At 32.4% G+C, this 12,384-nt stretch overlaps 5 protein-coding genes across 5 annotated transcripts in view; 3 read left to right on the top strand and 2 right to left on the bottom strand.

Moving 5' to 3' along the window:
- LOC119834387 (chromatin assembly factor 1 subunit B) overlaps positions 1-2,934 on the bottom strand; it is a 5,148-nt gene extending 2,214 nt beyond the window's left edge. The window contains 6 exon segments of the mRNA XM_038358732.1: positions 5-116; positions 568-658; positions 1,121-1,299; positions 1,519-1,727; positions 2,360-2,587; positions 2,736-2,934. Of these exon segments, the coding sequence (XP_038214660.1) occupies positions 5-116; positions 568-658; positions 1,121-1,299; positions 1,519-1,727; positions 2,360-2,587; positions 2,736-2,864 (948 nt within the window). The 5' untranslated portion in view covers positions 2,865-2,934.
- Positions 2,935-4,125: 1,191 nt separating this feature from the next.
- Positions 4,126-5,469, top strand: LOC119834260 (60S ribosomal protein L44). Its single transcript, XM_038358597.1, has 3 exons — positions 4,126-4,278; positions 4,417-4,590; positions 5,306-5,469. The coding sequence occupies exons 1-3, from the start codon at positions 4,276-4,278 to the stop codon at positions 5,441-5,443; spliced, it is 315 nt and encodes a 104-aa protein (XP_038214525.1). The 5' UTR covers positions 4,126-4,275; the 3' UTR covers positions 5,444-5,469.
- LOC119834259 (WASH complex subunit 3) lies at positions 5,396-7,096 on the bottom strand. Its single transcript, XM_038358596.1, has 3 exons — positions 6,914-7,096; positions 6,490-6,654; positions 5,396-6,220 (listed from the first exon to the last, which is right to left on the bottom strand). The coding sequence occupies exons 1-3, from the start codon at positions 6,962-6,964 to the stop codon at positions 5,951-5,953; spliced, it is 486 nt and encodes a 161-aa protein (XP_038214524.1). The 5' UTR covers positions 6,965-7,096; the 3' UTR covers positions 5,396-5,950.
- A 533-nt stretch (positions 7,097-7,629) lies between these two features.
- On the top strand, positions 7,630-9,948 carry LOC119834299 (pre-mRNA-splicing factor SPF27). Its single transcript, XM_038358638.1, has 5 exons — positions 7,630-7,860; positions 7,940-8,103; positions 8,490-8,702; positions 9,321-9,474; positions 9,755-9,948. Exons 1-5 carry the CDS (start codon positions 7,786-7,788, stop codon positions 9,887-9,889), a joined length of 741 nt encoding a protein of 246 aa, XP_038214566.1. The 5' UTR covers positions 7,630-7,785; the 3' UTR covers positions 9,890-9,948.
- A 403-nt stretch (positions 9,949-10,351) lies between these two features.
- On the top strand, positions 10,352-12,191 carry LOC119834320 (ubiquitin thioesterase otubain-like). The gene is made up of 4 exons (XM_038358660.1): positions 10,352-10,481; positions 10,577-10,876; positions 11,643-11,864; positions 12,037-12,191. Exons 1-4 carry the CDS (start codon positions 10,374-10,376, stop codon positions 12,154-12,156), a joined length of 750 nt encoding a protein of 249 aa, XP_038214588.1. The 5' UTR covers positions 10,352-10,373; the 3' UTR covers positions 12,157-12,191.
- Positions 12,192-12,384: the final 193 nt, after the last annotated feature.

Genomic DNA, 12,384 nt, shown 5'->3' on the forward strand with positions numbered 1-12,384 from the left:
GCACGCGGCGCGGCGCGGGGCAGCGCGGCGCGGGCCCGCCGGCGCGCACGCGGAACTGCGCCGGGGCCCAGCGCGCCGCCAGCGCCGGCTCGCCGCACGGCACCACGCACAGCGGACTGGAATATGGTACTGAGCTATTCATATTTCATAAAAGAGCTAAAAATGTTATAATAAATGAAGTAGGAAAAACTAAAAATATGCTTTAATGATAGAATCAATATCAATTACTAAATTGTCCGAATCGCAAAATAAGGAAATAATGTAATCCTGCCGCTCCTAACCAGTTTGAGATGGAACTATGGAATAATTACATTGTCTCTGATCCTTTCTAAGTGCACAAATTTGAACTGTCTGTCTGTTTACGGTGGATCAAATTTGTGTAAAGGTGTTAGTTACATCTTATGTTGATACTATGTCTTGATACAGGTGAACCTTATAAATGTGTTACTTGTTAATATGTGATAAAAATCATAGTTACAAAGATACACTTACAATTGTTGAAAAACAACTTGTGTATATGCATTTTAATAACAATGTTGAAATTACTGTTAAATGATGTATACTTACACTTTAAGAGAGTATCTTGAATAAATATATACAGCATTGATAGGCTTTATATCCACCTTGCCTTGTTCAGGTTCGATTTTGCCTCCAGGAACTGAAAAATAATTTAAATAAATATATCAACTGACCCACACAACTTCACTGGCACTTAACAATATATTTTTTCAAAGTGTTGTGTTGTGCTTCAGGTGGTACATAGTGTTGCTGTGTTTGATATTGTGTAGTGTTAAACAAAGTGTTGTTGTATATTGTGTGTTATAAAGCGTGTTGTGTGGTGCATTGTGTGTTATGGACCATGAGGCAATAATTTTTCTAAAATTCATTATCAGATTTTGGTTTAATATGCTCACCAAAATTATCACATTAACATCTTTAATTTACAAGATTCTGGACCTGTTCCATTTTTATTATAGTACAGGTAAACTAATCAAAGTTAAAATTATAAAGAAAATGTACTTATTGTCGATCTTGCCTTGCCTTGTGAGATGAAATAAAAACCTCTAATATAAAATAGCAGCATAAACTTACTATAAGACAGTTTGTTTTAAATATTTACCAGCTATAAACATGCCATCAGGACTAAAATGTAATCTGCGGTAATAAGTCTGTAGAGTATCATCATGGTAGAGTCGCACTTTAACTCCATGCAAGGGATGATCAGGAGGAAATGGAAGAATGGCTTTGCTGCTTCGTGAAGTCACTTTTTTTGTTGTTATGTCTATTGTGCGGAATACTCTGCAATTTATAAAAGGATTAACAATTAATTAAACACTTTTTTTTACTGAACATATCAAAGGCAGTTAAAGTAATCATGGGTAACAGAACAATCAGTAAATGGTTTTAATAGAAATTATTTTTTGCACACCGACACAAGCATTTTTTAAAGTGTAAAAGTATTAAAACCTAAAATGAAAAACAAATAATTTCGTTATATAAACAACTAGAAGTACAAACCTATCTGTACATGTGGATGCTATTATCTGCCCCTTAGGGTCCCAAGCCACACCTTGTACAAAGCCCTTATGATCATTTATCAGGCTGGTATACCGTGCACGACCCACATCCCACACCAATAACTTGTTATCCACTGAGCCTGATGCCAGGTGGAGGGAGTCACTACTCCAGCTCAGGTCAAGGACATCTTCCATGTGACCACGGAGAGTCTGTAATTATTATTAGTTACATTAGTTATTATTAGTTACATATATATAGATTAAGAACCCGTGCTCCCACACTAGGATTCCCTGTGTCGTGGGAACAAGTTTCTTCCGGTAGGTTTAAAAAAGTACAACTTTACTAATTATTATAGATTATAAAATAAATAAATTCATGCTGCTATACTACTTATTACAATATTGTACGTATTAGTGTGCCTCTCTGTGTATGTGTGTGTGTGTGTGTGTGTGTGTTTGTGTGTGTGTGTGTTTGTGTGTGTGTGTGTGTGTGTTTGTGTGTGTGTATGTGTGTGTGTTTGTCAAGTTAATTAATTTATATATGTTTTTTTTTTAATTATATTATAAGTACTGATAATATACCTGAATTGGTAATAATTTAGGAGGTAAAACCAATTTCTCATAATGATTAATATTTAATTTTGTTTTAGTGATTTAAAATTTGAGATAAAAAGAAAGAACATCATTTATTTTATCAATCTCTAATGAGAAAAACAAGGAAAGCTTTTATAGTGATCTCAATCGAAATATACAATTAGAACATGGGTATGTGCAGCAAAACCATTAAAAAGAAATACAACTACGGATTTTTGCTACACTATGCATTTATGTGTTATACACACCTTATGTATAACCCATGTTTCTTTATACTGCTCTTCACCCTCCACAGGTGGGGCTGGATCCTCATTCTTTTGTTTCCAAACAAATACAATAGACTCATCATCACCAGATGCTAATAACTGGCCATTGGGTGACCACCTTACAACATTAACTGCTTTATGATGCTTTGTTAGATCTGCTGCTACTTCTAAATTGACTGTTCCTGTTTCTGATACTGAAACATACCATATCTGAAACAATTAAGATAAATAAATAAAAAATAACTAACAATCTTAAAAAAAAATATTTAGATCAAACAATTGGGTGTAGAAATAGCGAACAACAAAAATATTCGAGAAAGTTAACGACTTCATGAACAAAATATAGAACAAAACTTACGACAACGTGAGAATCTGTACCACCAGTAGCAAGACGTAAGGGATCTTTTAAATCAGATCGTGGTTGAAAATCTACACTTAACACAGGATCCCTATTGTGCCAAGAAATTTCTGGTATTGCAAACTTCATTATAAATTATTTATTCTTGTTATATGTTTTTGTTTTCAACTCAATAAAAGCTAAATTGGCGCCAATTTTAATTGACACATGACAATTTGTGTTCGGCAGTTGACACAGATTAATCAGCTATAATGTCTTTTAAAATCACAGACTACGTATCAAAGTATCAATAAAAATTCCATACTTTATAACTCTCTGAAGTATTTTATTTTTAATTTCTTGTTTGATATTTCATTTATTTGCGTTATCCGATTAGGAGACTACATAAACTGGGTGATAGAATGTTTTATGATATCCCAGAGTATACAACAAATCATCAAATCTTAAGCAAAATCGAATAGCTAATATATATCGATCAAAGACTTAATTCGGTTAAAACTTGTAATAACTTAAATTCATAGTAGTTATTTTATTACTATCTCTTTGCCTTACATTACATACTGCAAATTTGATTCAATTCGTTTCACGTTACTGAGCGACGCTATATATAAGCATCAAGCACCAATGCGCTTATTACATTACATTTAATTTAGTTGACTTAATTTGGTCGTCACTAAACTTAGGAAAGTGTAATCGCATTCAGCGAATTAGCATTCTAAATTTAGAAGTAAGGATAATTTCTGACTGATTGAATCATTTCACACATTTAAGGTGTAATCATGTTTTGTTACTTCAAACTTCACTATATAAATACTTGTACTTGACTTTTTTAAGTACAAAAAAATCAAATTCAATATTTTTTTGGATCATTTTTGTCAGAAAAGTTTGGAATAATAAAGAATTATATTTAAAATCTTAATACGAATTTTCTGCTCTTATACTTTCTCGAATATTAGAATTTTGTCTTTGAATAAATGGCGTCAAAACATTTATGTTAAGTGATCTACTATTCCATGGAATATATAATACACTTATGTTTTATATTTAGTGTAGAATTCATTCGTAGGTAATTTGAATCCGTTCGTTCTTAATCGCTCACAATATTCATTATGTGATTCAGTACTGAAATCATTCAGTACTGAAAAGACAGTCTGATCAGAAGCCCGTAATTTGCGTCAAAGGAACTAATTTCAGTGTAATGCAATAAGCGCTTAAGGAAGCAGTGCAAACTGAAAAAAAACTGGCCATTTAGGCGCCCTTTCCAGTCTACGCCCTGTGCCTAGGCACTAATAGCACCGCCCTATTTACAGCATTGCATGCGTCATTCAGTATTCTAGTTCTAGAAGTCCCCTTAAACACTATCAAATAGGTATGATTAATGCATTTGAAACTGGCAAAAAGTCTATCTTCACTACCAAAGTGAATAAAGAAAAATAAAATTAAAAGTCAACGTCAATTGTCAAATAACGTCAATTGTTGTCAATTCCACAGTCTCTCTTTCATTTTGACGTTTGGTCGGCAGAGATAGGAAAACGGCAAAATGGTGTGTTTTAATATTTAAATCCAAATAAATCTTGTAAATTTATTAGCACAAATGTGATGTATGCAGTGAAATATATGGGTTATGTGATAGTTATCAATATTTATTCTGTATTTCATACCGGGGCTTTGTTTATTCCAGGTTAACGTACCAAAACAGCGCAGAACCTACTGCAAAAAATGCAAGTGCCACAAAGTTCACAAAGTGTCACAGTACAAAAAGTCTAAGGAAAGGCACGCCGCCCAAGGTAGAAGACGTTATGACCGCAAACAACAGGGTTATGGTGGTCAATCCAAACCTATCTTCAAAAAGAAGGTACAAGTCTAACCTCAAACTATTTACCTAAACTATCCACTTTATCCACTTTCTCACAATCTTTTTCTATCGTAAGGCACAGTAATATAAATAATGGAATATTCGAAATTTATAATTTTGAACGTTAATTCGGAAATTATATTTATGTTGTCTAGACTTGTTTTTCTTGCATATTTTAAGCTGTAAATGTATGTTTTAATCTGCTATCTCACTTTGTGTGAAGGGACATGTCTTAACAGTTGTACGTTATAAATTTGGAAGTTATTGTGATCTCTATACACTTAGTGGTAAATTCAGTGCCAAATTGTTAGGACCTAACTATTGAGGTCTCTCACTGGACCAGTCTACTGGATCACTTAATCACGATTTTGTTGTACTATAACAGCATAGGTCTAAACATTGTGTTGTATTTCCATGAAAAACTTAAATTTTCATTGTTATTACAACACTTGCTACTATCATGTATAATTTTAAAGAGATTATCTATTCATCTGTTTTTAGATTAATATAGCTATAATGATATTATGAAGAGATAAAGTTTAATTGATCTACTGAACCAATTCAAAAATCATCTAACCACTAGTAAGCCACTATCTATGAATGTCAAATGCTATATTTTATGTTGTTATAATACTGGGTTAATTCGGACAGAGCTGAAATAAGCCGCTAGTTACCTTTACTGTTCATAATTATTTTACTGTAACACTATTTATAGGCGAAAACCACAAAGAAAATTGTGCTCCGTCTTGAGTGTGCCGACTGCAAGGTGAGGTCGCAGGTTGCCCTCAAGAGATGCAAACATTTCGAGCTTGGTGGTGATAAGAAGAGGAAGGGACAGATGATCCAGTTCTAGGCTGGCTAATAAATAAGTGCTAAAAATACCATTTTTTTTATTAAAATCCTATATCTGTACATGCTACATGCATGTCCAATTAACAAAAGTAAAATTTAACAATACACTATAAACATTTTGATGTAAAAATTAAATTCATTGATAAGAAATTTTTATACATGACATGTTTTGTTGTCATGTTGGAATGTTAACAAATGTTTCTATATGTTTATAAGCAAAAATGAATAAATTGTATTTTATAACATCATGTAACATGCTATATCTATTAAGTAATCAATTAACAAGCTTTTACATTAAAATACTGTCAAACCTTTTAAACTTTGTCCATAAAATGTATTTTTTTTATTAAAATTTGAGAGACAAAGATATTCAATATACAACTTCTACATAATTAATGAGCATTTTAACTAAAAGGATAAACAATTAGATGAATAAAACCAACATATATGTTCACACCTATATGTTGTTATTTAATTTCATATATGTTGTTATCTAAAAGTTATTTAATTATTTTGCCAATATTTTGTCCAACTCGGTGGGATCTAATCCTTCCAATGTTAGTTTTAACTTCACAGCCTGTAAGGGCACACCAACTTGGACCATTTTGACAAATCTCATATATTCTGGGTTTACGGGTGTGTCAATCTTTTCTTCTGGAACTGATTCTGGTTCAGGTGACTTATCTTCTGTATTAGAGTTTACTTCTTCTTGTGAAGGTGGTGCAGGTTCAACCTGTTTTGGTATTTCTAAATCGTTTACTTCTGGTATTGACGATAGCTAAAACAGGAAGAGAAAGATATCACAAAAAATCCTTTGTTCCTGTAGGGTTGAGATTAGATTTTTTTATCAACAAAATTTTTGATGGTATTTGGTTAGAAGTTAAACAAGGCTGCTTGGTAGAGCTGCTGTTCAGTATTAAGGCTGCCTTTTGTGTGAATATGCCCTTTTGTAATACTGCTTCATTTTTGTTATTTTTTATTCAGTTTATATGTTAAAGAATTATAAATAAATAATCTTGCTATTTACACAAAAATATGCATACTTACTTTAGTTTGCAATAAAACCATTGTTGCATCAATTTTCTCCAACTTATCTTCAAAATTCATCAACTTCTGTTCACATTCCTTAGAAAAATTGTTAAGAAATTGTACAGTTGTGATGACAAAATGATTTACGAAAGCGAGTGTACGTTTTTGTTGTAATGCTGCTATCTGAAATACAGTTGTTTTAGTAAATAAAAAATAATATCGGGGTAAAATACATTTTTTTTTAAAAGGGAAAATCTTGCGTGGATACCCATACCACAACCCACGGCCTCCAGAGAAGAAGCCGTGGGTTATGTCGGATTCCTAACGACTAAAATCCCACTGTGTTCCGTCAAGCCGCATTGATGAAGGGGCCACGAGTACTTGTTGGATTCGTCCGCGACCCCCTCGGCTGGTTAATATACAATACATTTTAAATACTTACACTATTATAGTCTAAATTAGCAATTTCTTGATTAATTAGTTTATCCTGCATCTTTACCAGCGTAGTTCTTTGCAAGATTATGAGTACAATTTGAACCTGGTATTTATTTTCTGGTTATAATTTTATATAAATGTATTCATATTCCTATAAATTAATGTAAATCAAAACAGATATTTGTTTTTGACTATGACAATTGACATTTTTTTTTAGATTTAATGGCTTGGTTACGAGACTTTTAAGTCAAAACAATAGACATTTAACGAAACTCATATTGCTATTTTTAAAAGTGCTTTGGTACCAATATTTTTATTGCTTACACAGTATCTCGAATTTTTATAGTATAGTTATTTAGATCTTATAGAAAATATAGTACCGAATTTAAGTGTATAAATTTGTAGGCATTGACTGTTCCGAAAAAACTACGACGTTTATTAGTATAAAGTATTTGGTATGCTATTCAGTATTTTACATACACGTAGTGTGGTACTAAGATACTTAGATCGGTATTTTAGAAAATATTAAATGTAACGTAGTATTTACTAATTTACACTTTATTTTATTTTTTTATTTATTTATTCTTTATTTGCATCAACATAAGTAGCTCTACTGTTGTATTGGTACTTTTTTTTTCTTCTTTTTCTTTAGTGACAATTCCCGATCACACCGAGTACGGATTCTACCTACTTGTACTCTGTGGTGACTTGTGTTGGTGCTGTCTTACTGACGAGTGACAAGTGACACTTGATTATTTACAAATTGAACCAACGCACACAATTTCTATAAGAGATTCTAACAACGAAATGACATATTTCGTCCTAATACTCTAATTCTAATAATTTTATTATTTTACGCTTTGAACTCTAAAGCACAACATGGCAGGAGAAGTCGTCGTCGATGCGCTACCATATATTGACCAGGGTTATGATGATCCGGGAGTAAGGGAAGCGGTAAGTACACACACTTAGTAATAACTATTCATGTATTATATTTTAGCAATGAATTATATAATTATGTTCGTACAAATAGGCTCTCGCAATGGTGGAAGAGGAATGCCGAAGGTACAGACCCACAAAGAATTATCTAGAAAATGCCGGTCCTGAGCCAAGCACAGCGTTCGAAACACCGGCTCTGCAGAGAGAAATGGAACGCGTGCAGCAACGGTTGCCCATGGAACCTTTGTCAATGAAGAGGTATGTTTTAAATATAACCACATTTTAGTTTCACATTTTGTATGCAGTTGTTCAATTTAAAATAATAACAAAAAAAAATAAAATAATAATAGACAAATAAGTGTTGCTAAGAGTGAACTATCCAACCATTTGACCAATTTTTTTTTTGATTATAGTTAATATATGAAGAGAAATGATTCATATTTTTTGGTTAATAACTTAGAGGAGTGAGTTACACCTTTGTGATTATTACCAAGCAAGTAACTGTTCAATTTCACACTGCAATCTATATTTACAAGTCTCTAGTTATTGAAACATTAAAATGTTCTACTATCATCAGGTTTGAACAACTCACTCTTCAAAAAATTATTGTTTACACTTGGATAATATGTTATAAACATTAACAGATATGAACTGCCACCCCCTCCAGCAGGGAGGCTCGGAGAACCTACCGCATGGGCAGAAGCAGTGGATAATTCTCACGCCCAGCTCTCTCACCAAGCCATCCGAGTGCTGAACCTGGAGTTGCAGCTCCAATACAGTTCGGAAGCATGGAGGTCATATCTCAATGTACTACAGGCTCTTGTTGAGAGATCCCAGAATGTCCATACACAGCTGAGGTTAGTTAAAATTACTGAAAATAATTGTTGTTTCTAAAAAAATACAAGACTACAGACATTTAAAATAATTGGCAATATGTCTATTGCTTTTTTGCTTTGGATAATTATTACAATTTGAGAATGAACCTGAGTGACATTATCATATCAATATATTGATCAGGTTTTTTATAACTGTGGCAAATTGTTTTTAAATAAAATCGACCTGTTTTACCATGTGTTATTCCCAATTATGCAGTCAAGAAGAATTTACCTAATACCAAATATCAAGATCATACAGAGTATGCATCTACATATCTAAAATAAACTAGGTGTCCCAGCAAACACTTTTCTACTTTACTCTTATCATATAGAGGTATGCAAAATAGATGTTCTCCAATTCTTTAACCTACTCTATATGCATAGAATAATTACTTGAGTAATAACTTTGTAACATAAGAATTTTATACAGGTATATAGAGTACAGACTTTGTAACCTCACATGATGTATTTATTTTAATTTTAATGTAATTGTTACATTATATTTTACAACTAAATTGGTCTTGTCATTATACATTTAAGATTTTTTGTATCTTCAAATTATTTAAATTTAAATTGTTTTTAATTTTATTTATTGACCAGAAAACAAATAGCCGCTGTAAATTGGGAGCGCAAACGCTCGCAGACCGCTAGCGGCGCGCGGTTGCGGGCGCTTCGCCGCCGATGGGCTCAGCTCGTGTCGGACAACTACAGGCTTGAGCGAGCCATCATGCAGCTTGAGATACAATTGGAGAAGGTAAGCTGATGTGCTGATTAGTTTTTAATAGTCTTTTTTTGTATATGGTCAATTAGTCAGTTATTTGTTTGCTTCTTGATGGATAGATGTGTAAACTCCTTTATGAAATAAATGAATGGATTGCTATAAGATATGTAGATTTAGGTAGTTGAATTAAAATAATTTTAATAAATAATGAAGCTTATTAAACCATTCAATAGTCCAAGAAAAGTTAGATAAGTTTTTTGTAAGCTTTTTTAAATAGTAAGATAGAATTGATTGATATTTTATTACTTTCCAGGCTAAGGGTCAAGCCACAAATGATAATGAGGCACCAGATATGGATATAGAAGCCATGAAGAATTTACCTGACAAACTTAATTCTGAAACGGAGAAAGAAGTGCAAAAGAAAATTGAAGACATGTTTGCTGATTAAATTACTTCTAATTTTTAGTTATAAGATAAGTTAAATAGACATTAATTAAACATATTTGTGAACAATCAGAAGTTTCTTTTTTTAACATCTTCCCCTAAAAGTGTAATGCATAAGCAAGTTTTAATTCAATAACTTTTAATTATTTTTGGTCAGTCAGTATGCATATTATACTGAACTTTAATCTGGTCACATTTTTATACAATTGTACGGTATTTTGTAGTAGGTGTGGCTCTTAGCAGTTTATGGGAAAAACGAGAAAAATTATATTTGGATATTGCAGTAAGAAGCAAATATTTTTTAATGTTCTTCTATGTTTGGTTATTTTTGTTTCTATCATTGAAGACTGTAAACCATAGATGGCATATTTTTTAGTTTACAATACCTATTAATTGGGTAGTCTATTTGTTTAGAACGAAGCGTCACTGTTTTTTGCGATTGTCATTTGTCATCGGCTGTCAAGTTTATTTTCATAATAAATTTGAAAATGGCGGACGATGCATCGAGCAGCAGCGCTTGTACCGGCAATTTAGTTGATAATTCAATAAATCAAGATGAATTGATTATGAAACAACAGCGTGAAATTGAGAAAGAGGTATCTGTTACATGTGCACTAAATTCAATATCATTTATTCTATAGAGAAAAGAGAAAATGAAGGTTTTGTTACGTCGTGTTTGTTTGTTTTGCAGATATCGGAATCTATACCTCTGGTCGGTGAACTCGAAGAGCTGTCGTCTTTAGAAAAAGAATACAATGAAGATCCTATTTATCTATTGAAAATTAAAGATTTAGCTTCTAAATACAAATGTATTAGGAGAACTCGGCCGGATGGTAACTGTTTTTTTCGGGCCTTTTCATATGCCTATTTAGAACATCTTCTTAATGATAAGGAAGAATATGAGAAATTTCATGAAATAGCTAAGAATTCAAAGGACAATCTAGTCGCTTTAGGGTTTCCTCAGTTCACTGTTGAGGATTTTTATGAAACGGTAAGTCATTACTTAGAGGTTATGTTTTTGTGTCATATTATTATTGTTGTTTAAATAATATTTTTATATCGTACTGATAATATTTTACACTTGGTGTAGATGCTCAGCAATCCTTACCGCAAACTTTTAATGGCAGGCAATAAGTACAAAGCATAGTTTGTAGTTATACAATGGCTTTGTTCTCACGGATATTTTTTTTGAGCCAGCGATAATATATTGGTTTCTTCCAGTGTACTGTCCATAATAGTGTGGGTATTATGTAGCCCAATGTATGTAAACATTGCGCCTTTTTAATTAAGTTTCAACCTGAATATTCTATATTCTGTTCTATTACCCTAATCTAATTGTATTCATTACTATATTGACATGTTGGTCAATAGATCAACAATCTACTATGGTTTCATTTACTTATATACATATGTTTAATTTTATATCCTCTTTATGATATTTCATTTGCCTATTTTAAGATATGTAAAGTGTAAATAAAAATGCACATTTGGAGGCCCATGTCCTTTTACTTACCATTCCCAGTACTTTCAGTTCCTCCAGATCCTTTATTCCCAGTCCATTCAGTTCTTTTATTTCTCTCATCAATCCTTTCTTCATGCCTTTCCAATTTGAAGTTGGCAATCCTTTATAGAGGTGAAGGTCTGCAATCGACCTCGCTTCTCCCATCTCCAATGCCTCACCTCTCCAAATGTTCACTTGAGATATTTATTTACAACGAATTTACAACTGTGCATATTATGTAAAAATACTATTTCAGTTTATGGAAGTGGTACAAAGAGTGGGCGAGCAAGCCGGCGGCAGTGCGGAGGCTATAGACAGCGTCAGATCTGAACTCCACGAAAAGTTCAATAAGCAGGGATATTCAGATTATATTGTAGTATATTTGCGTCTCATCACCTCTGGCCAGCTCCAGACCCAGCAGGATTTCTACCAGAACTTCATCGAAGGACCCCGTACTGTGACTGAATTTTGTAGACAGGTATGAGTCTTGTAATAAGTGAATTTGTTAACAGTTTAATACAGTATTGGAATTAAAAGATAACTTAATCATAATTTCTTTCAATATGATGTATCTTTATTAGAAATAGGAATAGTCTAAAATTAAATACCACATTTAACTAATTTTAAACATAATCTAACAAATGTTTCAGGAGGTAGAACCAATGTATAAAGAGTCTGATCATATCCATATAATAGCGCTCAGCAATGCATTGAATGTTGGTGTGAGGGTCAAGTACATGGACCGAGGTGAAGGAAGTCAGGTATATTGATTGTATCTCTCTTATCACTATTTTGTAGTGATGTTAATTTTTCATTATTATTCAAAGAAAGAATGGATGCAATAAATACTATCATTAAAATTGCATGTACATCCTGAATTTATTGGACATGTATATTTTTTTCATATAAAGTATTTAACCAGTTAACAATGATCATTCCCACTCTTTAATGCAATTTATAATTGTTTTATAATGTTACTTTAGTAAAATATGAGTTTA

This window comes from Zerene cesonia, chromosome 19 (assembly GCF_012273895.1).
Source record: "Zerene cesonia ecotype Mississippi chromosome 19, Zerene_cesonia_1.1, whole genome shotgun sequence".
Taxonomy (NCBI): domain Eukaryota; kingdom Metazoa; phylum Arthropoda; class Insecta; order Lepidoptera; family Pieridae; genus Zerene; species Zerene cesonia.